The sequence below is a fragment of the Marmota monax genome, unplaced genomic scaffold (assembly GCF_021218885.2).
Source record: "Marmota monax isolate L192 unplaced genomic scaffold, Marmota_monax_Labrador192_F-V1.1 WCK01_AAM20220418_F8-fsc00097, whole genome shotgun sequence".
NCBI classification, from domain to species: domain Eukaryota; kingdom Metazoa; phylum Chordata; class Mammalia; order Rodentia; family Sciuridae; genus Marmota; species Marmota monax.
Genome location: NW_026694162.1, coordinates 5,718,130 through 5,744,337, shown reverse-complemented (window position 1 = coordinate 5,744,337; position 26,208 = coordinate 5,718,130). Strand labels below are relative to the sequence as shown.

General features: G+C 39.2%; 1 protein-coding gene and 1 non-coding gene across 3 annotated transcripts in view; both read right to left on the bottom strand.

The window, feature by feature from the left end:
- The window catches only part of Klhl3 (kelch like family member 3), a 108,018-nt gene extending 87,656 nt beyond the window's left edge, over positions 1 to 20,362 (bottom strand). The window contains exons 1-2 of one of the 2 annotated variants that reach the window (XM_058585988.1): positions 19,885 to 20,362; positions 3,682 to 3,801 (exon numbers count right to left, since the gene is read on the bottom strand). In XM_058585988.1, the coding sequence (XP_058441971.1) occupies positions 3,682 to 3,694 (13 nt within the window). In that variant the 5' untranslated portion in view covers positions 3,695 to 3,801; positions 19,885 to 20,362. The remainder of the gene's footprint in view (positions 1 to 3,681; positions 3,802 to 19,884) is intronic. The other variant, XM_046465828.2, reaches the window with a different exon arrangement.
- Positions 20,363 to 24,241: 3,879 nt separating this feature from the next.
- LOC124107695 (U6 spliceosomal RNA) lies at positions 24,242 to 24,350 on the bottom strand. The gene has a single exon (XR_006856512.1). It is a non-coding gene; the product is annotated as a U6 spliceosomal RNA (small nuclear RNA).
- Between the last annotated feature and the right edge of the window lie 1,858 nt (positions 24,351 to 26,208).

The following is a 26,208-nucleotide window of genomic DNA, read 5'->3' as shown; positions in this document are numbered from 1 at the left end:
TTGTCCTTCCTGCTTCCTTCTTTTCAGGACCAGTCGGGGTATGCCATTCGAAAGGACCACATCCCCACTACTGGCTGGATGGTAAGTCAGGGGCCAAAGAGTCACTAGGACTCTGCTGCCCAGAGGCACTGTGGTTTGACTAGAGCAGAGCAATTTAGTGCTAAAGGGAGAGAAAGCTGGGTGGTTACCATGCCAACAGCCCTTTCTCTACCATGGCAGTAAAAAATAATAGGAAACTCATGAATTGTGTGATTCATAAATTGCAAAAAAAAAAAAGTGTGCTTGAGCTAATATAGCATAAAATTAAGAGAGGGGAATGTGAAAACAACACAAAAAAATAACCCCAGATCCCTGGAATATCATATAACATTTCATTAGCTTAATCCTTCATGGCAAAATGCTTTAACCCAGGCCTACTTCTAAACAAAGTATGCCCACCCTCTCTCCATTTCCCATTAAAGTCACCCAGATCAATCAAGTATCCATCCAGGTCCCCTTTCTGCCTATTTCACTACAGTTTTTAGAAGACTATCATTTAAATATCTTGGAATTTGATACAGCCTTTTGAACACCATGAGAACAAAAGCTCCATAGAGGGAAAGACTTCGGTTCTCTTACCTACTGTCATATTCCAGCCACCTAGTAGAGTGTTTACCTCCTCCTCATCATCATCATCAGATAGCTGACACACAATATTCACTGTGTGCCAGGGCCTCACAGCAACATCTAAGGAACAGTTAGTATTACACTATAGACCATGGAAATTGGCAATTCTACTTCTAAGAATTAATTCCATAGAAATAACCGTGAATGTGCACAAATATTTAGCAATAGTAATAAATGTGGTATCACTGTTCTAAGTACTTTATTCATAAATCCTCTTAACAACCTAGCAAGACTGGTACTATTATTAGCCTTCTTTTACGGGTAACAAAAGTAAGACCAGGGAGATTAATTAACTTGCCCAGGGTTGCACAGTTAGTCAGCACTAGAGCCAAGATTTAAAATCAAAGTCTATGTGACCACTACATTATACTGCTACAAAGATAACCACTGAAGATATTTTTTATATATGGAATGGGGAAAACCTAGACATCCCACAACTGGGAACTGTTTTTGTTTTGTTTTTTTTTTAATAAAGCAAAAAAAAGAATATCATTCATTCAATGTTATAAAACAGTGACTATTTGACACAGTGCTACATGAATAAAAAAAATCAGGTTTAGACATATTTTAAAGAGAAAATAGGGGCCTGAGATTGTGGCTCAGTGGTTCAGTGCTCACCTGGCATGCCCTGGGTTCAAACCTCAGCACCACATAAATGTAAAATAAAGATACTGTGTCCACCTAAAACTAAAAAAATAAATATAAAAAAAGAGAAAATATTCTCCAAAGTGTTAACAATGGTTACCACTAATATTAAAACCGTAAGTGACTTTTTGTTCATCTGTATTTTCTAAATGTTCTGAAACAAATACATTCCTTTTATAAAAATTAATTAATTAATTAATTTTAAAAAGTGAAAGTGAAATTCATGCCTAAATTTGAATTAAAAATTTCCTAGGCAAATACATACAGACTGTGGTCCATTTGATTAATCAAAAAGAAGAAAAATAGATTATTTACTTAAATTTCAGCAGAGGACTATGTTTTATGTTTAGATCAGCATTTTCCAAACAAATTTCACAATATACTCAGTCTTTACCTAACAACACTCAATTATGTGTGGGAAATGTTCAAACAAGTATATTGCACATGCTAAATACATTATGCACCTCAGAGAGGTGTAGTAAATAGCTTTTTTCAAACTCATTTGGGTATGGTCTCTTTTATCCCACAGAGCATCCTGAGGAAACAAACATTACTCAGAACAAACTATGGCAAATGTTGAATAATACAAAAGAGAAGCAGCGCAGAACTGTGGGAGATTAAATCCAAGTGAAGCCCTACTCTTGGGAAAGATACAAATGCTAGTAACTTGTAACAAAAGCAGAGAGGACATAGGATGACTTTTTTTTTTTAAGCTGCTGAAGAAAATGAAATGATGCTAGTAATGGGAAGTGGGGATAGGAAGAATCCTCTATGCACATCTATTCCCTCTGCTCTCCCTTTCAATGGTCACCAGAGTTGGCTACACCAGGCAAAATAAGGCCTGATGAGAGAACTAGACTCTTAAGTAGATTCTTAAATCAGACAAAGGATACAAGTCATACCCAAAAAAACTAAGTTGGGATTCAAATAGTGTCTAGAGAACAACACACAAAGTCTTTAGTGACAAGAGACCAAGTCCATAGACATGAACATCAGCTCTGCCCTATGGCTAAGACAGCTAGGGGCAAAGCTTCCAAGAAATCTGGCAGGAGGCCTAATAAAAATTGAGCAGTAGAGCATAAGACAAATTTAATTAAACTTGTTTTTTAATGCCAAAGACTAGGCTGTGCAAAAAGAAGAAATGAAGAAACAAACATAGAATCAAACTTTTAAAAGTAGCTCATGCCCCACTCAACACTTCTTTGGCTATATGCCATTTCTCAGGCTAGAAGGTTTCTCCCTACCCCCAATATCCTTCATGTCTTTAATGCTGACTCAATCTTCCACATTCAGTTCAAGCATCATCTCTCTTTAAGAAGTATTCTCCAAAGTTAGTCGACATACTTATTTCTTCTGCATTATTTAAGAAACAAATTATTGCATATCTATCACCTGTCAGACACCTATTGTATTCCTCCTTCATAAGACCAGTCACACTATAGAAAGACGATTTTTATTAACCTATTTACATTTCTGATTTTGTTTCCACCCACCCATCCCAAGGCCTAGGCAGTACCTTTGGGCATCTTTGGTTAAAAAAAAAAAGAAAGAAAAAAAAAATCAAAGCTATTATGACGTACCAAGTGCTAGAGATCAAAATTACTCAGAAGTTGTCCCTGCCCGCTGGGAGCTCAAGAGCTACAAAGAAAAAAGGTGGTAAACAATTTCACTTTATAATACAATAAAGAATCCAGTAAATAAAGGTGGGCAAAGGAAGCTGCCGAGCTCTTTGGTAAGGAAGACTGCATGTGCAGAATTCATAAAGAAAAATATGTTCAGTGCCCTAAACCTGTATTGCAACAAGCTTGTCACACAAACACACATGGCCTTCCCAACAGCCTGCAGACCCTCACCATTGAGTTCTATGAGGATGAGTACATTTGTGTGTCATTTCTTTCTTTACAGAGTCAAACTGCATTTAGGGAACTAGGTATTCTTCCATTCATGTAGCTGTCCTGCCAAGCTAAGCTCAACCCGAGGCATGAAAGAGGGGCGAAAAGAAAATATATAACATCTACAATCTTTAGTTTGCAATTGTGTGTAGGTGTCGCAGTTCTATTATTGGTTTTTAAGCAGCTGGTTCAGTTGGAAATCAAGTTTAGGAACAGACCTGCTTTAACTACAAAGGAATTTTCCCCTGTGATTAATCACTAAAATGATAGGTGTTAAATAAATATAAAGGAAAGAGATTTTCTGGCAAAGTTGTTCTGTCTCAGAATTTGAAAAGGGGAAGGAAGCCAAGTGACTGAGAGTGGGTGGGGAAGAGTCATAATTCACTAGGTGGTGGCGTTCTGACTTCTGTTCTTGGTCCCTGATAAAGCTTCCCTGCAAGTTCCTTCTGAAAGGGCACAGGCGAGATAGGAAAAGTACCTCCGAAGCTCATTCATAACCTTGAAGGCCTTTCCCATGTGGGCTGGGTTGACAGTGACTGTCCTCTGGTTCTTCTCATCATCCCCAGCCTGTATCTGTGGCTGGGAGTTTGGCTTGACACTGTAAACAGGAAGGAAGAGGGAGGGGAAAGAGAACACATTAGTAAACCCATTCATGGGACTGCCATAAATCTGTGCATTTGCCCACCCACCAGGGACATCTCTGTCAGGATATTCTCCTCATCACAGACCAACAGAAAAGGAAATACACTGCCCAGCATTTCTGCAGGATCTTGCATTACAAAGTGCATTCCAATGAAAAAAGTCAGGTTCTAGCTCTGCTTCTTCCACAAATTCGGAGTGACTTGGTGAAAGATCCTCATGCTGTCCCCAACCTCCCTTCCCAAACTGGAGGGAGACTAAGCACTCTATCACTCACTACACTGGAATATTTGTTAATTAATACTTTAATTAACAAATTAATATTAATTGAATATTTTACTGCAGACAGAATGAGGATGTAGCTCAATGGTAGAACGCTTGCCTAGCTTGCAGGAGGTTCCAGGTTCAACTCCCAGTATTGCAAAAAAGAAATAAAAAGGGTACAAGTATTAAAATATTTAATATTTTATTAAATATTAAAATATTTAATGGAGGCAACTATGTGTCAAGTTCCATATTTAAGTTTAAGGAAAGCAAACAAATAAAGCACAGTATCTGCTGTCCCAAAGCCATTCAAACAGCCAAGTCCAATGGAGCAGAAAGCCAAGTAAACATTCAAACATCACATTTTAAGTATCATGATCCAATTGAGAAATTATCCCGGTGATGCCAGATTGAGAGAAAATTTCTAAAAGAAAAGATTTGGAGGAAGAGCAGAAATTAGCCAGGTAAAAAGGAAGTCAGACAGGAAATAGTATGCATAAAGACCTAAAGGAGAAAAGGAGCAAAGTGTGTTCAAAGTATAGGCAGTTCAGTAAAACTGGAGAGCACAGGAAGAGTATCAAGAAGACTGGGGAGTTTGGATCTCTTTCCAAAACGATGAGAAGACATCAAAGTGTTTCAGAGAAGTGGGAAACATGAACAGATGAACGAACTTGTGCTTTAGAAATATCACATTGGCTATGGTATGGAGAATAGTGGCACAATAGTTTAAGTTTCTAAGAAACCATAATCCTATAGAGAGACAAGGGACTATAACTGATGTGAAAAGAAAGGACATCTGGGTAGGCTAACTGAGCAAGTGAGCAGGTAGGGACCAGCAAGACTCACCCATAATCTCAACACCCTCTCTACTAAAAGCAAGAGACAAAACACTCAAATCCCTATGGGAAACCAGATAATTATCCAACTATCTTGAATTATCTGTTAACTTCATGGGGTGGGATGGCAGGGTAGAGGTTGGAAGAACCACCAAAAGAATGGGCAAGGAAAGGATATTCTCTCCAAACAGGTGAAATTATTTGGCTCCAAGGCCCCAGACTTACCTTGGAGCTATGTTTCAAACAAGCTAAGCTTTATTTTGCTAGTACGAAAACAGAACCTCCTCGGCTTGTATAGATTTGGGGACCCACAGTTTATGCCAACTCTAGGACACTGTAGCCTCCTTTGACTTGCCCTAGCGGACCTCTGTCCATCCTTACTCCCTGTCCTTGCCAAATGGCTAGACAAAGGAGCTGTTATAATTAAGAGAATGTTCCAGAAGCCTACACAGATCTCACACTGAGATTCAACTATAAGCAGCATATCAAACCACAGCTTGTCTGACCATAACAGACTCCTCCTCTGGCTTCCATCCCTACCTCAGTTCAGCATGTAAATATAAGCCATAGATATCTGAACTAGGAACTGTTTGGATTCTGGGTACAAGGAAATTAGCTGAGCAGAGGAAGATAAATATTGAGAGATATACAAGAAAGATTACTACCTGCTTATGCAGGTAAGGAAAATCTCAAGCCAGAAAATGTGATCAGAGAGGAAGCACCCAGCAAAGATGAAAAACTTCATATAAAAAAAATCCTACACACCTAATTTATTTTAGAGTTAGTGTCCTTCCTTATTCCAAAGCCAGAAAGATAATTTGTTTTCTACTAAAAGTTGAACATTTGCCCTTGATATTTAAGTCCTAATTTCATGTGATATTCTTTTGTGATATTCATTGTGTCCACACAATGTCTATTTCAAATAGACATTGTGTGGACATATTCATTGTGTCCACACAATGTCAAATAGAAAAGGTGATAGTATTCTTGCAATATTCATGATTTTAAAGATGCCTGTTGTGTTTTCCCACTATATATGTTTGTTACATGATTTTCATAGATGCTCCTTATCATATTAAGAAAATCCCCTTCTACTTTTAGTAAGGATTTTTTTTAAATAACAACAATATACTGGATTTTACCCAATGGTTTTATTTATCTAATAAGATGATGATGTGAGTTTTTTTCCTTTAATCTTTCAATGTGGTAGATAACAAATACTTGCTAATACTAAACCGTACTTGCATTCCTGGCATAAATATTCACTACAAATATTGTCTCCAAACTATAGAGAGACTTAAAAGCAAAGATGAATAAACAAAATTTGGTATGGATCAAGGAACCACTGAAAGGTTTTGACAGGAAATGAACAAGATTAGAATTCAGAAAATATTAACTCCACTTTACAAATGTGGAAGAGGTGTAGAGCAAGTAGGGCCACTTTGGAAGTACTGAGAATAATCTCCACTGTGGTTAATGAACAGGAAAGCTCATTATTCCTTTTGTTGCTCTTTGTACTTTCCAGCCTTCCAGAATGGTCCAATAACAGTATAAATCCCCATTAATACAATGTTGTATTTACCAACATTGCTAAACATTGATTGCCTATTGTCAGAGGATTAAAGTCCAACAAAATTCAATTCACACTATGGCCTCCCTGAAAAAGCAGTGTCTTGCTGATGACCATAGGGTTGCCCAGGCAAAGGACATCAGTTTCCCCAATCCATCCAAACTCCTTTCCACCCTTGATGCAAAAGGACATCAGAAGGAACCCAAGGCCTTTTTCTTCTCCTGCTCTGCAACTCTGTGAAGACACAGGAAGGCTGAAGAGTTCTGGATCCCTGGTTTCTAGAAGGTATAAGTTTCTTGGCAACTCATTGACCTTCAAGAGGAACACAATGTTAAAGAGAGTGTCTGAGGGATCTGAGAAGTTAAGAATCTCACACAAGATAATACAAACATCCTCAAACTATTTCCTCCACAGCTTATACCCCCCCACACACACACGAGCAATAGAGTAGATGCATGTACATAAATGTGCGCGCTCGCGCGCGCACACACACACACACACACACACACACACGCCTCAGCCTAGGACATGCCCAGAAACAGAGTTGCTAGATTCTACATTTCCTCCCCAACCTTTTCTCCCTCAACTCATAGCAGATCTTGACTTAGTTACAATAGATTGTCCATCATCTATCAAGGCCCAATCCCCAGCATTCTCAGTTCTTGATCCCAAATAAGCGGGTAGATCCACTCTCGTCACTGCAAAACACAGACCACACTGAGTTATATTACCAACCTCTTGTCCAAGTCCAAGACCTTGGACTTTACTTTTCACTCTACTCACATTCATGAAATTCTCTGGGAAGACTCAGCCACAAGATGCTTTATGACAAAAAAGTATTTATCAGTAAATATCCTTACTACAAACACATAGTGGTTGAATTCTCCAAAGCAAACACTAACTCCAGCCCCATTAAAATCACACCAGCCTCCAAGAATCTCCATCTAGATCAACTGAGGTGATTCAGTCTTTAGCATCTCATGATCTGACAAGAGGTATGCTACCTACAAAATTCCCTCCATATCAATTTATCTATGCTCCTCTCAAGACTTGAAGCTCTGGTTGCTGAACAAAAGAGACTTCACCTACACCCCAATGTCCAAAGTTCCAGAAACATTCTAGTTGAACATAGTTAGCATTCAAATTTGTCGTCAGTCATAGATGTAGTGAGAAAGTATGGACCAGGAAAACTCCTCACTCCTTCCTATAGAAATATGAAGAAATGATCATCTAAGCCATTTTCTAGACAAGCTACAGCAGAATCAGAACATACCAAACTAGTCAACTTTGTAAAACCACTAAGTATCTGGCTGAATAATTTAATCAATTCCACACAATGACCTGTTCCTCAAAAACATACTCGTTTGAACTAACACTGGTGCCATGGTGAACTCACTTAAGTGAATTATTCCCCTAGCCCAACTGGTAAAAAGGCCAACAACCTATCAACAGCCCACAGAAATAGAGTGTAGAAAGGAGGTTCAGATAATCTCCCAATCTCTCAAATACCTATTCACCCCATTTAGGAAATCATACATGTGAAATGGTCCGAGACTCATAGCCATAAGGATAGACAAAGCTGGCCCTGGACCTTTCTTCCTGGGCTTTCTGCTGCTTTTCTTTCCAGGCTTAGACAACTATAGTGGCTTCCCACCTGCTCTTCCCCATTCCAGATGCCCTCTCTTCAAGTGCTTCCTGCACACCATTGCCAAATGGATCTTCTAAAAGACCACTGGGATCATGTCTTTCAGATCCTCACTGTCCACAGATCTCTTCACAGTGGGCATGAGGATTATGTGCTGGAGGTTCCATCAGAACTATTTGTTTTATATATCAGTGTCTATGTAAGATATCCTTCAAAAGGACTCTACAAATAAAAAGCTGAAAATTCATCAGCCTGCAGGATAAAGTCATAATTCCTGCATAGTATGCAAGGCCCCCTAAAACAGAACTGCACTTCAGCTTTGCCTTACTTACTCAAATATTTACTAAGAATCTATTATGTATCAAGCAGACAAACAATCCATTGCAAAAATATTTCCTGGATCTCCCTGTGTCATAACCTAAACACCTGTTCTCCAAGGAACAGTTAAGTCTTGCCTCCTCTAGGATGCCTTATGAACACTTCAGTCTGAAGTGATCTCTTCCTTCCCTAAATTCTTAATAGTATTTCTAGTCTATAACTCAACTAGCATACAGAATACTGCCCTGTGTTTGACTCCTTTTTCATGGTACAAATCTCACCACTTACTTCCCTCACAAGAGATTCAACATACCTGGAGGGCGAGGACCATGTATGTGAGGATTCTTTGTACAACTCAGCCTGCCTGGCATAGGGCCACACCAACAGTGGACCCTCATTACGTTTTTGTCATCAATGAGTTCTGACCTGAAAACCCTTCACTTGAATAGATAGTGTGACCCAACCACTGCCAACAATTAAGTACAGTTGGCCTTCAGAACTAAACTATAAATATACATAAAATAGTGATTATAAAAGTTAAAAATAAAAATACATAAGCTCTAAAATATACATATGTGAGGTCTAAATATCAGTGCCCTTCTCATAGCAAACCCACCTTCCCTACCCTCTAAATTTCATATCCACATACCCAATGTCTTACTTAACTTCACTTAGAGGTTAGATAAGTAACTCATACATATCCAAAATTGATGGTCTTTGCCATTTCCTTCAATACATCCAAAATCAATGTTCCCCACCCTCTCTCAAGCCAATTCTTTCTTCTCTATTCTTGATCTCAGAGGTACAACCAACTACCGATTCACCATCCAAGACAGAAACCAGGCTGTTATCCTTGGTAGTTCTTTCTTATACATGTCCCTCACAAACAGCCACCAATTCTATCAGTGTTATGTCTTTTCTGTACCCCATTCCCTTTTCACAGTCATTAACACCACAACCACAGTACAGGCTAGTATAATCTCTTGCCTGGATCAATTCAATAACCTCCTCTCAAAACCCAGAAGGATCTTTCCAGAATGCCGATATGATTGAGGCATTCTTATGTGAAGTATCTTGCTGATCTCTCATTACCTTCAGAATGAATCTGGCAAGATACTAACTCACTAAAAAACAACAACTACTAAGTAAATAGCAGAAAGATCAATGGAGTGGAGGGAAGAGAACAGGAGTTGGGAGGAAGAGAAATGCAAGTACTGGGGATTGAATTAGAACAAATTCGATTCCATGTTTCTATAATTATGTCAAAATAAATTATAGTGTCATGTATGACTAAAAAGAACCAATCAAAAAATTTTTAAATAAATGAATCTAAGAAAATAATCCTATCACTGCCCCAAGGCAGTCTCCTTACTGCAGTACTAAAATGCTTAAAATTACCTAAATATGCTAGGTTCTTCTGCCTGAAGTTTTGTCTGCCTAGAGAATGTTCTATCCCCACCTTTCCTTCCCTGGATCTAGTTAGTTAGTTCCTACCAGTCCCTCAAACCTCCTCCTGGAAGCCTTCCCTATCATCCTCCTCCACCCACGAGATTCGTTTCCCTTCTTCTGTGTTCCCACAGTACTCTGTGCTTCCCTCTATTGTACTGAAAACACCTCTTACTTGCCTCTCCCCCCTCACAGTGTGTGCTGGTAAATGTTTAACAGTTGGTTAGGGGAAAGTGATCTCTGATTTATAACATTTGTCAATTTCCATGGTATAAATACTCCCACTATGGCAGATTCCAAATGATGTCACTGAACATGGGATTTGGAAAGAGATGTGTGTTGCTGCCAAATGAATATATAATATTGCTTATATAAGATATGATAGACATTCTCTCAAAGGTATAACATTGAAATAAATAGGAAGTAATGAGTTGTGAGTATTTATTATATTTGTTTCTAATATAATTTGTTACATAATTTGATTTTTAATAATGGCTATATTTAATAGCAGTTACAAAATTCCTGAAAATTCCATAACCCTTTGCCAAGTTTAACTCTGAGACTCTGGGTTCCATGAGAACTACGATGGTGTCTTAGTTCCCTGTATTCTTAGCATTGAGCACACGATAGGTACTCAATAATGACTATGGAGTAAATTAATAGATGGATAAGTAAATGAGGTATAACTACTGACTACTGCATCTTTCCTCATTTCTCCTCATTAGATAATTATGACTTTTTCTCCCTCAACTTCCCTCACCATAGTGGGGAGCAGATTATATAATCCAGTTCCCTGCAATTGTGATACAAAACCAGGAGGAAGTGAGGAGATAGGAAGCCAGCACTGACTAAAGAGGAGAACAGAAAAGAATTTTGGCTTACTATATCAGTTGTTAGGCTCTTTTTTTTTCCGCCCCCTGAGGAAAATCCAGGCAATGAGTGAAAATGACACTAAAAATCAAGCCAGATAGACAGGGGACTGAAGATTCTCCAAGCAGGCTGACTATGCAGGTGACTAGGGGATCTAACAAATGAGGAGCTCCAGAGCATCTAGAGTGAGAGACTATGGGGAGGGGAGGAAAGAAGAATCTGAGAAATTCTGAAAAAGGCTATGGATTATTTTCCTATGAAAGTCTTTAAGAGATGCAAACAAAGTTTGGAAATCATGGGCTGACAGTGGCCCAGAACATTATATTCAAGCTAGAGATGAGACAGAGTAAAGAGGGCAGAATGGTGCTGAACAAAATTAAGACTATGCTAGATACATTAGAATTCCTCAATAGGTGCTGGGGTTGTGGTGGGGCTCAGTGGTAGAGTGCTTGCCTAGCATGTGTGAGGCTCTGGGTTCGATCCGCAGCACCACACAAAAATAAATAAAGTATTATGTCCATCTATGACTTAAAAAAAAAAAAACCCTCAGCAAAGAATGGGTGCTTTAGAAAGGAATAATCAAAAACTAACAATCATGGGTTGGGGATGGGGCTCAGTGGTAGCACACTTGACTGACATATGTGAGGCACTGGGTTCAATTCTCAGCACCACATATAAATAAATAAAATAAAGGGTCTATCAAGAAATATATATATATATATATATATATATATATATATATATATATATATTTTTTTTTTTTTTAAAACCTAACAGTCAGAGCTGGGGATGTGGCTCGGTGGTAGAATGCTCGCCTAGCATGTAGGAGGCACTGGGTTTGATTCTCAGCACCACATAAAAATAAACGAATAAAATATAGGTCTATCAACATTTAAAAAATATTTTTTAAAAAATTAAGAATCAGAAAACCTTAGGTCCAGCCCATCTCACACTACCTAGGAAGAAAAGTGATTTAATCATGGGATATCAGCTTTTCATTCAGCCTCAGATGAGATCCTATTTGTGGAGCTTAAAGCCTATAAATACTCAAATGCCATAACTCAGGTCCATAACTCAGTTTTTAGCCAATTGGGCCTCCCCAACCGTTCTCCTTTAGACAGAAAGTGGTAGCAGGCCCTCAGGAATATGTCACCAGTAATAGTTTTCACTAAAAATTAGTAAATGGACATGCTGACTGTCATACTTCAGGTTCTCATGATGTCATCAGCATGACTCTGCTTCTTCAGGTTTGGACAGCAATGGGACACTATCAAAACAAAATATATGAGGGCTGGGGATGTGGCTCAAGCAGTAACACGCTCGCCTGGCATGCGCAGGGCGCCTGGTTCAATCCTCAGCACCACATAAAAATAAAATAAAAAAGATGTTGTGTCCACCAAAAACTGAAAAATAAATATTTAAAAATTATCTCTCTCTCTTCTCTCTCTCTCTTTAAAAAAAAGATATATGAAAAACTCAAAAAACTTAACACCAAAAAAACAAACAACCCAATCAATAAATGGGCAAAGAAACTGAACAGACACTTTACACAAAAAGAAATACTACTGGTCAACAAATATATGAAAAGAATGTTCAATATCACTTGCAATTAGAGAAATGTAAATTAAAACTACACTAAGATTTCATCTCACTCTAGTCAGAATGGTAATTATCAAGTTACAAGTAATGATAAATGTTGGAGAGGATGTGAGGAAAAAGGCACACTCATCCATTGCTGGTGGGACTGCAAATTGGTGTAACCACACTAGAAAGCAGTATGGATATTCCCCAGAAAACTTGAAATGGAACCACCATTTGAAACAGTTATCCTACTCTTTGACATATATCCAAAGGACTTAAAATCAGCATACTAAAGTGATGCAGCCATGTCAATGTTTATAGCAGTTCAATTCACAATAGCTAAGCTATGGAACCAAACTAGATGCCCTTCAATAGATGAATGGATAAAGAAAATGTGGTATATATACAAAATGGAATATTACTCAGCCACAAAGAACAACACAACATGACATTTGCTGGTAAATTGATGGAACTGGAAACTATCGTATTAAATGAAATAAGCCAACCCAAAAAAACCAAAGGCTGAATGTTCTCTCTGATATGTGGGTGCTAACACACAATAAGTGGGGAGAGAAGAATAGAAGTTCATTAGATTAGTCAAAGGTGAATGAAGGGAAGGGATGGGAACTGGGGATAGGAAAAGATAGAGTGAATCAGACATAACTTTCCTGTGTTCACATATGAATGCATGGCCAGTGTAACTCAACATCATGTACAACCACAAGAATGGGAAGTTAGACTACATGTATGTATAAGTCAAAATACACTCTATTGTCATGTGTATCTAAAAAGAACAAATTTTAAAATTAACAACAAAATGGGCTGGGGTTGTGGCTCAGTGGTAGAGTGCTCACCTAGTATGTATGAGACCCTGGGTTTGATCCTCACCACCACATAAAAATCAAGAAATAAAATAGAGGTATCATGTCCAACTATAACTAAAAAATAAATATTAAAAAAAAATTAACAACAAATAGAATTCCTGAATCCATGGAACTCTAGGAAAACTGTATTTCTATAAGTATCCTAGCCCTAGGTGGGAACAGTGGAACACGCCTGTAATCCCAGAGCCTAGGGAAGCTGAGGCAGGAGAATTTTAAGTTCAAAGCCAGCCTTAGCAACAGTGGCGTGGTGTGGTGCTAAGCAACTCAGTGAGACCCTGTCTCTAAATAGAATACAAAATAGGGCTAGGGATGTGGCTCAATGGTTGAGTGCCCCTGAGTTCAATCCCTGGTACCACCCACACACTCCACAAAAAAAGTATCCTAACCCTAAAGTTCAAGACCAAAGTGATCAAATTTAAATTTCAGCTTCTTGGTTAATGAAGGACCTGGCACTTGAAGATGTCCAGCCAGCAGGATCCAGGACTGGATGGGCAGGCTTGCCATCAGGAAATACCATTTATGCAGATGCTACCACAGAGCCCTATACCTGTCATAATCTTTCAGCAGAGATACCCTGGTTCTGCATTAGCCTGACGCTATGAAATACAAGCCCACATGGATACAGAAGACTTGTATCAGTAAGTTACAGTTCCCAGGTAACTGTTAATCACAGTAGTGGACAATATATTAAAGTACTTTACCTCCATTTTCTCATTTTATCTTTAGAACAATCCTATGAGGTAGTTATTATGATCTCCTGAAGCACTGACATAAAGTTTGTCCAAAAGTCCCATATAACTAGAAAATGAAGAACTGACATTCAAATCCATGTCTATCTGACCCCAGGGCCTAAGCTCTTAATAACAATGCTCACTGACTTAGGATAAAGCCCATAGACCATCAGTCCAAGGGGAATGCAATCCCTTGTGTCTCACTCCTGGAGTTCCTTCCTGTGTGGCCAAAATAGGCCAAATTAAAAAAAAAAAATTTAAAAATCTTCTGGGACCTATGATAGAGCCCTATTTTACTCGACTGATTGTGAGTAATTACAGAGTGTACTGAAGCCAATCAATGTTATCGACTGCTTTGAACTTAGAATTTCCATACTTGGGGCTTCACACAAACCAATATGATTCATGAAAGCTGACCAGCAGCTGCTGCCCTTCCTATAATGTCCTCTTTCATAAACAAGCTCACAAACAGGTATGTGACTAATCACATTCCTAAAGGCCCTGTCCATGACTGCTTTCTTCAAAACTAAGAGAAAGCCAGGCATGGTGGCACACTTCTGTAGTAATCCCAGAGACTCAAGAGGATAAAACAGGAGGATTGCAGGTTGGAAGACAGGATGAGCAAATTAGCAAGACCCCAAATCAAAATAAAAATGAAAAGGACTATGAAACACTAGCAAAACACTTGAGTTTAGACAGAAAGAACTAAACAAGAGAGAAAGACTAAATAAAAATATCCCTCGTTTATGTGATATCTTGGAAGCCAAGTTTTTTTTGGCTTGAATGGGAAAGGTGAGCTCTTGTATAGAAAATACAAAATATATTTTCACAAGTTAAAAAGAAACATCCAGGAACGTTGTGCTGAGAATCTGAAAATTCTCATCAATTATGAAAAGCTACAGATTTCTAACCTGAGAGCCACTGAACTTATTTAACAAGAAAAAAAAATCTTAGGACAAAGTATGTTTGAGTTATTTTTTATATAGTTTATTAATGGTCTATTCATTTTAATCTAGTTTTAGGGTTTATCCAGATATTGAAAAAAAATTAGGTCAATTCTATAACAGCAAATTTCATAAGGTAGAGCACTTGCTTTAGAAAATTACACAAAATTTCTTGTCTGGGTCTGTCCTAACAATCTAAAACTTAACAAGAAAAATTCTCAACAGCCAACAGGTTTCTCTGTTTTTACAGTTGAAAACCATATTTTACAAAAAAAGTATTTTCAAAATGGAAAATTTGGTTCCGATTATCATTGAAATGTACGGACATCTGCTTCAGAAAGCAGTCATGCCCAAAAATTTCTACAAAAGTTTCTACTTGTGACTTTTAAAAGTGGGAGGGGTAAAGAGACATTAAGTGACTTGCCAGTGGGAATAGAAAAAGTTGCTCAACACTTGCTCTTCCCTGGGTCTTGCCAGAGTTCTACAGGCATTGCAGAGCTCAGCATTTAGGGAGCACTGACTTTCAAAGTCATGTCTCCTCCAAATATATTATTTATTTTGTTTTTCTTGGATCAAGGATAAATAGACAAGTACCTTCTTCAGCTCAGAAGCTCCCTGTGGTCCAGGGGTAGGCTCTCCCTGGTAGGAACCAGCCATGAAGAACTGTCCTCTGAGGACACCTGATAAAAATTCATGGCACAAGCCTGGGTACATGGTGCCACTATCAAGTTGGAGCATCACAATGCTTCAGATGAAGAAAATGAGCACAATTTTAAGAAAAATGGACAACTGATTTCCTCTTTCAAATTGCTTCTTCCAAAAGTTGTGGTTCTCTGAAACTCTTACAGGTCTTTCAGAGTCTATCCCTAAAACTGTGCAGGTATGTGAGTGGTAAAATACATTTAACATAAAATTTACAAATCATTTTTCACTATATAATAGCATTAATTACATTCACATTGTCATAAAACAATTACCACTATTCAACTCTAAAACTTTTTCATCTTTCCAAAGTGAAACACCATACCCATTAAACAATACCCATTCCTCCCCTTCTTCAGTCTCTGACAAGCATATTACTTTCTGCCTCTATGAATCTAACTGCAATCATGTAAGTGGGAAATTTGTTTTAATCCACCCACAAGGTTGATTTCTAGAACTGAAATAAATCCCAATAGCAAGGGCAAGTGCCATTTTCAATTCTATCTCCTCTACACACACACCAACACAGGCATGATTTATCACTGTAGTAGTTAAGAGTCAGAGATCCTTTTCCTTTGCAAAACAAAAGACAAAGTCACTTTCCTGTGACTGATCAAGCCACAGTGATTCTCCCAAGAAGGAAGCTGGGAAATATTTAGCATCAGAATGTCCAGGAGAGAGCTAGAGAGCTTGGGGAATGCAGCAAAAGTAAGCACCAATTCACAAGTTCTTCTTAAGATCTTGGCCTGAAAAGGGGAATATCCAGGTCAGGATTCCAAACCACTAAGGCTTCTAGATAAGGTGTCTATAAAAGGGAAGGTTAAGGTAGATCTTGGTGAAACCTAAAAAAGAGGAAATGCCAAACTACAGGAGATATCTTACTATGAGGAGATAGTTTATATAAAAAGATGATGGCCTGCTAAGCTCTCCCTAGCTTTCCCATGAGAATGGTCCCACATAATTTGTTTCAGATGATACATATAAGAAAACCCTAAAATATGCCCTTGTTAGTATCCCAGCAGCAAGTCATAGGATAAAACACAGCAATAGTTGGTCACCAATGATAACAACAACTAACCCTAAAATATGCCCTTGTTAGTATCCCAGCAGCAAGTCATAAGATAAAACAGCAATAGTTGGTCACCAATGATAACAACAACTAAATTTTACTGAGTATTTATTCAGTGCCAGAAACATTTACTAGGTATTTTGCACAGACTTTAATATTTAATATTCACAACAACTCCATGAAGTATAGATACTGTTATTACTCCATTTACACAGAAAATACAAGTTAATTCTGTAAATCAGGCATAAATTTCCTATGTTCATATATGAATACATCAGCAGGGAAACCTAGTGTATACAACCACAAGAATGGGATCCTAATTAGAATAAATTATACTCCCATGTATGTATAATGTCAAAATACACTCTACTGTCATGTGTATCTAAAAACAACAAAAATAATTAATTCTGTAAAAATGTGACACACTCAAGATCATACCGATTATAAAGAAGTTTCACTACAAGGTCTATGTCTCCAAAGCCTATGCTTTTAATTAACAGCCTTTCAAGGTAGAAGGTAATTTCATGCCCTCATGGCCAAGAAAGAAAATTACTATTCATTAGAAATCTCTTGATTAAAAATTGTTTATGCTTAAAAGCAGCCCAAATTAAGCTTCAGGTTAAATGTGGAACAAGGGCAAGATTCAGGATCCAGTCCCTGGAGGTTGGACATGTGATCCTAGTCCAGTCATTCAAGCTCTGTAGACTCAGTTTCCAGGGTACTTACAAAACAAGGTTATTTCCCTCCGCACTCCCCCTACCTCAAAACATTCCATGAGGTCAATTACCTGTGGTGAGATAAGGCTGATATCCAAGGATGAACCTATGGCCAAAGGTTTCAATCTCTTTCTCAATAATTTTCTTTCTACTTATTAGATTTTCTCACAAAAGTTATCAGTTAACCAACAAATAACTGCCCAATACCTGCTATTTGTGCAGTGATATGATAGTCAATAAGTAGTATTCAAAAAAAAAAAAAAATACAAAGTACCATCCTTGGTCTGAAGACCTATCTCCAAGTTTGGTAACTTAAAAGATAAATGAAACAAAAGCACCCAATTGTGAGATACAGCCTCGAGATATTAAGAACACCAGCAGGAACTAGAAAAGTTCAGGTTTTCCAAAACAAAGTGAAATTCTAAAACATCCTTAAGAGATAACTTGTGTGAGGGGGGGAGAGGCAACCAGCAAAAGGAACCCTGGGAACTACAAATTAGAGTTTAGATGGAGTAATGTACAGAATGGGTGACCACAAAAAAGACTAATTCATTTCCTCAATTCTTGGTGGGCATATAAGTAGTGGTAATGAAGAGAGAAGCCAGGTATCAGAACACTTTAATGCTTGGCATGTAAGCTAAACTTGGAGTAGGAAAAAAGGCAATGAGTTCAGTGACCTGATGACACTGGAAGTAGTTGGTTTGAATTTCTTTTCTACTCTCTGCCTCTTCTACTAGAAGAAAAGCAAAAGAACATTTGCAACTAGGTGTCCTAAAGCCACAGATATCATGGATGTTCTATTCCAGATATCATGGATGTTCTATTCCAGCTGAGAGCACCAGGGAACATTGTGCCAAAGAGCTCTTGGGGTGCAAGGAATCATTACATTTCTGAACACAGAACTGGGAACATAGTCAGTGACCCAAAGCGCCAATCAACTGCTGATAGTCAGTCTCATGTCAATCTCTCAGCCCCAAGAGGCCATGGGTCAAGCAAACAGGTGTGATTCAGAATCTCTACACCACCAAAACATCACCCTGCCCTCTGCTAGCTGTTATACCAACAAGATCCTGATGAAGACACAAGGAGCTCCTGTAGCAAAGAGCAAAAGAGGATGCACTAGCAGCATTCTTGATCTGAAAATTCCCAGACTCTTCCTGTAGGAGTAACATCAAGAAGTACAGTCCTGAGCCTGTCCAAACAGGAGGTTGAGATGACACCTAACATGCTAGTTCTAATAGGGTCTAAAGTTGTTTAATGATATCACTCTGTCCCATTATAGGCACATGCAAAGGAAAGTGTTTATCAAGGTGCTCTCCAGACAGAGCTTAGTTGAGACTGTTCTCATTTAACCAGCCAGTTATTGTTTGCATCAAACCTACAACTCAGAGCAACAGCCTCCCCCTCAGCAGTACACTGCCATGGCTTGAGCTCTCCCTTAAGTCTTCTGTCCTCAAGGTAAATGGTAAGCCCTGTTCTCAACCAACACATACCCAAAGAACGAAGACATGGCCTAACATTTCTAATCCAGACATAGGAATGACCCACCTCAGCACTGTACTGAATACCTTAACAAGGGAAAAATCAGATCCTCAGATAATAATTTAAAAATTTATATGAATGTGCCTGCCAGGAAATAAACCCTGGTTAGTTTTCTCTCAACACAATTACTTAAATCCCTTCTTTTGATCCCTATTAATAAAAAGTCTCACATAAACTTTTCAATACAGATAAAACTTGATGGGCATGGTAGCATACGCCTGTAATACCAGGAGCTCTGGAAGCTGAGACAGGAGGATCACAATTTCAAGGCCAGCCTCAGCAACTTAGTGAGACCCTGTCTCAAAATTTAAAAAAAAAAAAAAAAAAAAAAAAAGGCTGAGGATTTAACTCAGTAGTAAATTGCCCCTGGGTTAAATCCACAGTTATCTGCCTTCCAAATACTAAAGTGTCATCTGACTGAGTTTCTCTCCATCCTTGAAAACACACACACACACACATATTTTTTAGGAAAGAGATCAGCACTGCATACTTCCTGAAGATTTGGGCACTTGAGTATAAAAAATCCAACTGCTCTATGCTAGGCCAGCCCTGCTATGACATCAAAACCCCCCACCAAAGAAACACCCCGGGAAAGACGCCAAGAAACGGAAACGCCTCCTTGAAACAGCCTTAGAAAGGTAATCCTGATTCAGCCCAGTGCTGAAACTATTCCTCAACACCAGCCAGGAAGTCCCTTCTTTTCCTGTGCCCAGCAAACCCAGATCTGCCTTTGCGGAATCCCATCTCTGGAACTTCTGTAAGGGGTGGGTTTAGAAAGGGGCTTCCCTGCTCTGAAGCCCTTTGGGATCCATCAGTGGCCAGGTTTTCCAACCCCGCCTAACCAATGCAAACACAAAAGCTAGTGGCTATACCACAAGCATACATTTACTTACACACACAAAACAGGCACTTATACATACATACCTTTCGCCCTCCATTGTGCGAGGCCCAGCAGGGGTGGTAGCTGCTGAACAGTGCGTATACCCGGCGATCCTAGCTCTGTTCCCGGTTCTCCCAGCAGCCCAGCGGGAGATCTGATCAGCAACAGTGATTCAGCATGGCTGCAACTGAAGCCTCCTCCCTCTCGATCCTCCTTCCTCTGACTTACTCGCGGCAGTTTCTACCGCAGAAGCAACAGCAGTAGAAAATGTCTTACCCAGAGCTCCCTGCAGTCCTTTCAGCTGCTAAAAGCAGCAACCCACTTGCTCCCCCTCCCCCCGCAGGCTTGCTGCTTCTCTGTCTCCTAGGAACAGCGGCAGCTTCTGCGACCAAGTGCAGTGCCACCTTTCCAGCTGCTTCTGCATCTGCCCAGGCATCCCCAGCTCAAGCAGCTAGCCCACTCAGGGGCTCCTGCCTCCTCTGCCTATGCTGCAAAGGATCCAGCAGTTCTTCACTAGCCCAAGAAATACTGACCCCTCCTTCCCCTACCCCTCCTCATAGCCTATGAGTCTGTCAGCCTAGCCAGATTGCTGGAATGAGGAGGCCCCTCTGTGGACTGCAGTGGAGTTTATCCACCTGGGGAAATTCACTGTAGGTTACAGTTCAGGTTCCAATTCCTCCTCCCAAAATCTACAGTAGCCCTGAGTCTGACAGATGGAGAGAAATAGGGGGAAAGAACTTGATAGAACTGAAAAGAACATAGAAATTAGAAAAAGAGAGGTGGTAGAAATAGGTGAAAATGAAACAAACCCTATTTTACTGCAAGAGGCCAAAGGCTATTGCAGCAAAGCCACCACAATGAATATTACACAGGCTTATTGCCCTAGGCCATGCTGAAAGACCACCAGTTTCACAGTACAACCCTAAAACATCTTCCTAAAGTCTGTTATACTGAAATTTATTTAACTTGTGGCTCAAACTAGCAAGTCTTCCACTAAATCTCTTATGTCCTCTAATCTCCAGATCTGGACCCCATGCTCAGTTCCTTGTTCAAACAAGGGATCACACCAGTCTCTAATGCCCTTTTAGCTCTAAAATCACTTCATTCTAAAGGTTTTTAACATCCCATTTTTCTTCTCAGTGTAATCTGTGTGATTATTTGAAAAATATTTAATGGACTCGAGTTTTGTAGGGAGCTTCAGGGAAGATATAGCATGATGCATGTAAAAGCAAGAGAGATGCTCAGTACATCTATTATTCTTATTCTGATTTTCACTGTTACAAAGCCCTGAAATCACAGAATGGAGGGAAGAACATTGAGTTGAGTTGACAAAGACTTAAAAACAAAACAAAGCAAAAAAAACCACTTAAACTCTACACAGCCTCCTGAACTCAAACCAGCTAGGATGTTATTCTCCAAGACTAACCCCCTTGATATCTGTGTCCTCTTAGATGGGGCCATCCCCCAACTCACTCAAGTGAGAAGAGGCCCGGGTATCTTATCTACACTCTATAGCACTGTAGCTTCATGTTTTCTTTCCACAATACCCCTCATATCTTTCTCCCTTTATGTCCCTTTATGCCCCTTCCTCCTCTAATCAGCCTTGTAGCTCTGCTCCATGTTTCCTCTTGAGGTCAATCACAGGGACCACAAAAAGCTGAACATCACAAACAAGGAAACTGAATCCCAGAATCCGTGCCAGAGCACAGGCATCCACCAGGAAAACAACTGGGTGATTCATAAGAGGAACATAAGAATGAGATGACTTGTCCTTTGTACATACCCTCATTCACATCTTCATCATACAGGAAAGAGAGGAAATGCCACATCTAACAAACCAGATAAAGAAAAAAGTTCAGAAAAGGAAATACTTAAGGGCTGAGCATATTCAGGTTTTAAAATACAACTATTAAGAGCCAGTGTAAAGATCCTACAGAATTTCCTTTGCAATCTACTTTTGCCATGCTAAACAAAATCACTATAATGTGTGTAAAAATCGTATTGCTACTTACCCATTGAACACTTTATTCACCACTCACTATCCAGAGAACAATCAGAGAAAGCCATCTAGAAAGAAAGATCATCTAGCAAAACCAAGTACAGAATCAAAAGTCTCTGGACTCCTTACATAAATCTCTGGACTCCTGTTGTAAATTCTCTCTGGTTTCACATTTTCTACCTGATTACCCAAACACTCTCTGGGACAAAGCCTGAATCTATTGCCTCTAGGCTAATTTTTCTGACTAGTCTTTAGATTAAGGAGTATTGCTGTTGAATTCTTACAGAAGAAAGTCAAAGGAACCAAAGTAATGTCTGCCTGGAGAAGGCCCATCCTTGGACTGCCCAGCAGTATCTAAGCCCAAAGTTCCTTCCAGGCTTCACAGTTTGCCAAATATAGTTAGTGACCCCAGATCTCCACCCCCAAAGTGATTTATCTCCCCCTGTACATCAACTGTGTTTAAAATCTTTAAGCTCAAGTGTTGCTTGGGAAAAAATCATATTGATAGAAGAAAAAACTTTTAAGCCAGGTTTGGTCTGGAAAGTTCTCTCTTCCATACTCCATCTGTATGCTATACCGGTATACAGATAGTTCATCAAGAGCCAGCTAGACCAATCACTCTTCCTTTTAATTGCCTTTTTCTTTCTTTTTTTCCCCCACTTTTATCTACCTTTCCCAGGACTTGAAATCCTCATATTTGCAGTCCCCATAACACAGTACAGTGGTCCTATATCCATCTGTGCATCAGAAACATCAGCTCATCTAGATAGAAGTATAGACATTTTGGGTTCAATCCCTAGTACATTAAAAAAAAATTAATAAAATTTTAAAAATAAAGGGTAGGCATCATGGGATCAAAAGAAACTTTTTAGGGTTATGAAAATGTTCCATATCTTGATTGTCTTAATAATTAGACTGTATAAGGGCTGGGGTTGTGGCTCAGCGATAGAGTGCTTGCCTAGCATGTGTGAGGTGCTGGGTTTGATCCTCAGCACCACATAAAAACAAATAAAATATTGTGTCCAACTACAACTAAAAACAATTTTTTAAAATAATAATAATTAGACTGTATACAACTACTATGGTTTTCAAACTATACATGGCTGTATTTTATTTTATGTAAATTTTACCTCAATAAATTTGGAAAAACAAAACAAAACACTGGAGGGTCAGGTTGACCTCACACTATAGAATCAGAGCACAGGAGCAGGAATTTTAATGAGTTTCCTCAGTGGCTATGATGCACAGCTAGAGCAAAGACTACTTAGAACAATGAAAAAAAACTAGACCGTTAGATAGTACAGGGTCCAAATGTACTTACTAGAATCATGACCCTAAGCAAGTTACTTTATAAGCCTTAATTTCATCATAAAAAATTAATAACAATAATAACACCTCCCAGGGTTGTTAAGGTTTAAATGTGAAAGTATACAAAGCGTTTGGCAGACAACTGGGCCTGTAATAAGCACTCAGTAACCATTAGCAGCTACTATTTCATTGTCTATGCCAGTGCTACCAAACTATGCCTCTATGAGCTCTGGGTCCTGGAATCAAGCAAAAACTTGGCCAGGATAGGGGCTACACTGGAGCCACGTTAACATCTCCAATGGTCACTATTACCTAGAGATCAGCAAGGACTAGAAAAGACCAAAGCTAAATTAAGGCCCACCCACACCTTTAACCACCAAAACTTCCCCTCAGATTCTGGACTACTTGCTGAATAGGCTCTCCCTACAACTGCTTAGAGTACCCCCCAAAAAAGCCAGGCAAAAGCTGAAAAAGGAACTTCAGGCCCCAAAATGTCAAAAGGTAAACAGAACAGCATCTTATCCAGAAGAATGCTTGGCTTTCCTCAGGACTAGTCCTCTGAGGGTGTAAGAATCCATGTCCTGCCAGGCAAGGTGGCAAACACTTGTAATCCCAGCGGCTTGGGAGGCTGAGACAGGAGGATCGCAGGTTCACAGGCAGCCTGAGCAATGGCAAGGCACTAAGCAACTCAGTGAGACCCTGTCTCTAAGTAAAATACAAAAATAGGATTGGGGATATGGCTCAATAGTTGAGTACCCAGGAGTTCAATTCCTAGTACCCTCCCCATTAAAAAAAGAATCCATGTCCTGAAAAGATTCAAAAATAAAATCATGCCAGGCACAATGGTGCAGGCCTGTGACCCCAGTACTTTAGAAGGCTGAAACAGGAGGGCCACAAGTTCAAAGACACCCTCAGCAATGTTGAGGCGCATAGCAATTCAGTGAGAATCTGTCTCTGATAAAATACAAAATAGGGCTGGGGATGTGGCTCAGTGGTTGAGTGCTCCCAAGTTCAATCCCTGGAACCAAAAACTAAAATAAAATCACCCATGATGTTTATGTTGCACTTTTAGCTTACAAATCTTTTTCTTTTTCTTTAATATAGAACGCTTCACAAATTTGCACGTCATCCTTGAGCAGGAACCATGCTAATCTTCTCTGTGTATCATTTCAATTTTACTACATATGCTGCTGAAGCGAGCACTTAATCTTACAAATTCTCCATGTCCATAATTTCCTCTGACTCAAGATAACATTCCCCTGAATAATAATTCCTATTTCTTGAATTTTTACTCTGGGCTAGACCCTGAACTCTGAAGTTCACATGTATCACTCTTATTGACTTCTTAACCTTATGCAGGTTATGTGAGAGAACTGAGGTTCTGAGAGTTAAATAACTTGACCAAGGCCCATAGGTAGTAAATGACAGAGCTGGAATTTGAACCCAGGTCTGCCAAACCCCACAGGCAACTATTTGTTATTGTACAGGGCAGGCTCTATCCCTATCTTATTACCTTTATTTTAGAGAGAAGCCAATTGAGACAGAGACAACTGTCAACTCAGAAGGCCAAAGCTAGGTGTGAGTTAAGACCTCTCCTAATGCCCTTTCCATGTCACCTCTAGGGGAACAACAGCATTTGAACCCCTAAAAATATTACATAGAAGCTGGCACTGGAGGCTTCTAAACACCTAGTATTAGAAAGAAGGAAGGAAGGAAGGAAGGAAGGAAGGGAGGGAGGGAGGGAGGGAGGGAGGGAGGGAGGGAGGGAGGAAGGAAGGAAGGAAAAAGAAAAAGAAAAAGAAAAATTGGTCTCTGTTCATCTAGCTTACCAGTCAGATCTAGCAAAAGACTCCTCTTGGGGAGAACTACAGGAGCACCACTGGACCTCAGGAGAGTCAAAAGTCAGGCCAAACATAGCAACAAGAAGGGGCTTCACACATACCAGTAGTACATTGCAGTCTGAGTCTTCCTGAGAATTCCTTCTTCTCCCAAATCTGCAACTGATGCCCTCTGCTGGTAAAAGTGTACATCTCTCCATAACAAAAATGAAACAATTTTACACCAGTGGTTTAGGAAGGTTTAGGTGGGTAAAAAATTCATTTCCTTCTCATTCTACTGAAGAATGAGCATTAATTCTTTCTTATGACTTTTACACAGGTACATGCTAGTTTAAACCAACTGTCTTGATTCTCTTATCTGCTTCCCTTGCCTCACTTCTCCAGTTCCTTCCTCTGGGTACAAAGAAAACAGGACTGTTTTATATAAGAAAGCAAAATAGAAATGACACATAGCCCCAAAGTCAATGTAGTGATGTGTATGTTGGTGAGGGTCAGATCTGCATATCTAGCAGGTACAGAGTAGGCGAATGCTTAAAATAAGGAAAAACCCACGTGCAAATATGCAAAAAAAAAAAAAAAACTGATAAATCTCTACCTTCATACATGTTTATAATTCAGTCAAAAAGTTCTCACTGAATATCTCTTCTCTCTCTATGCTGCACCAGGAAGTCACAACATAAATCCCATATGAATATAATGCCAAAGAACTATTTGAGAAAATTTCAGACATACATAATGGTGAAAAATAAGACTCAAGTGCAAAAAAGGTACTAAGGGAACTCAGTAGGAGACAATTTTCAGTTTGGGGAAAAGAGGAAGAAGATATGAGGAATAGAACTAAAGCTGAGAACTTAATAAATTATTCTGTGGCTCTTTTTGGCCCAGTATTAGGGGACAAATCCAGAAACCCTCTACCAAGCTACACCACAAGCCCTATTTATTTATTTATTTAAAATTTTGTTTTTAGTTGTAGGTGGACACAATATCTTTATTTATTTTTATGTGGCACTGAGGATCAAATCCAGTGCCTCACAAGTGCTAGGCAAGCGCTTTGCCACTGAGCTACAACCACAGCCCTATTTATTTATTTTTATTTCAAGACAGGGTTTTGCTAAATTGCTCAAGCTGGACTTGAACTCTATCCTTCTGCCTCAGCCTTCTAAGTCACTGTGATTACAGATGCACGCCACTGCACTTGGCTTTTCTGTGGCATTTTAAAAAGG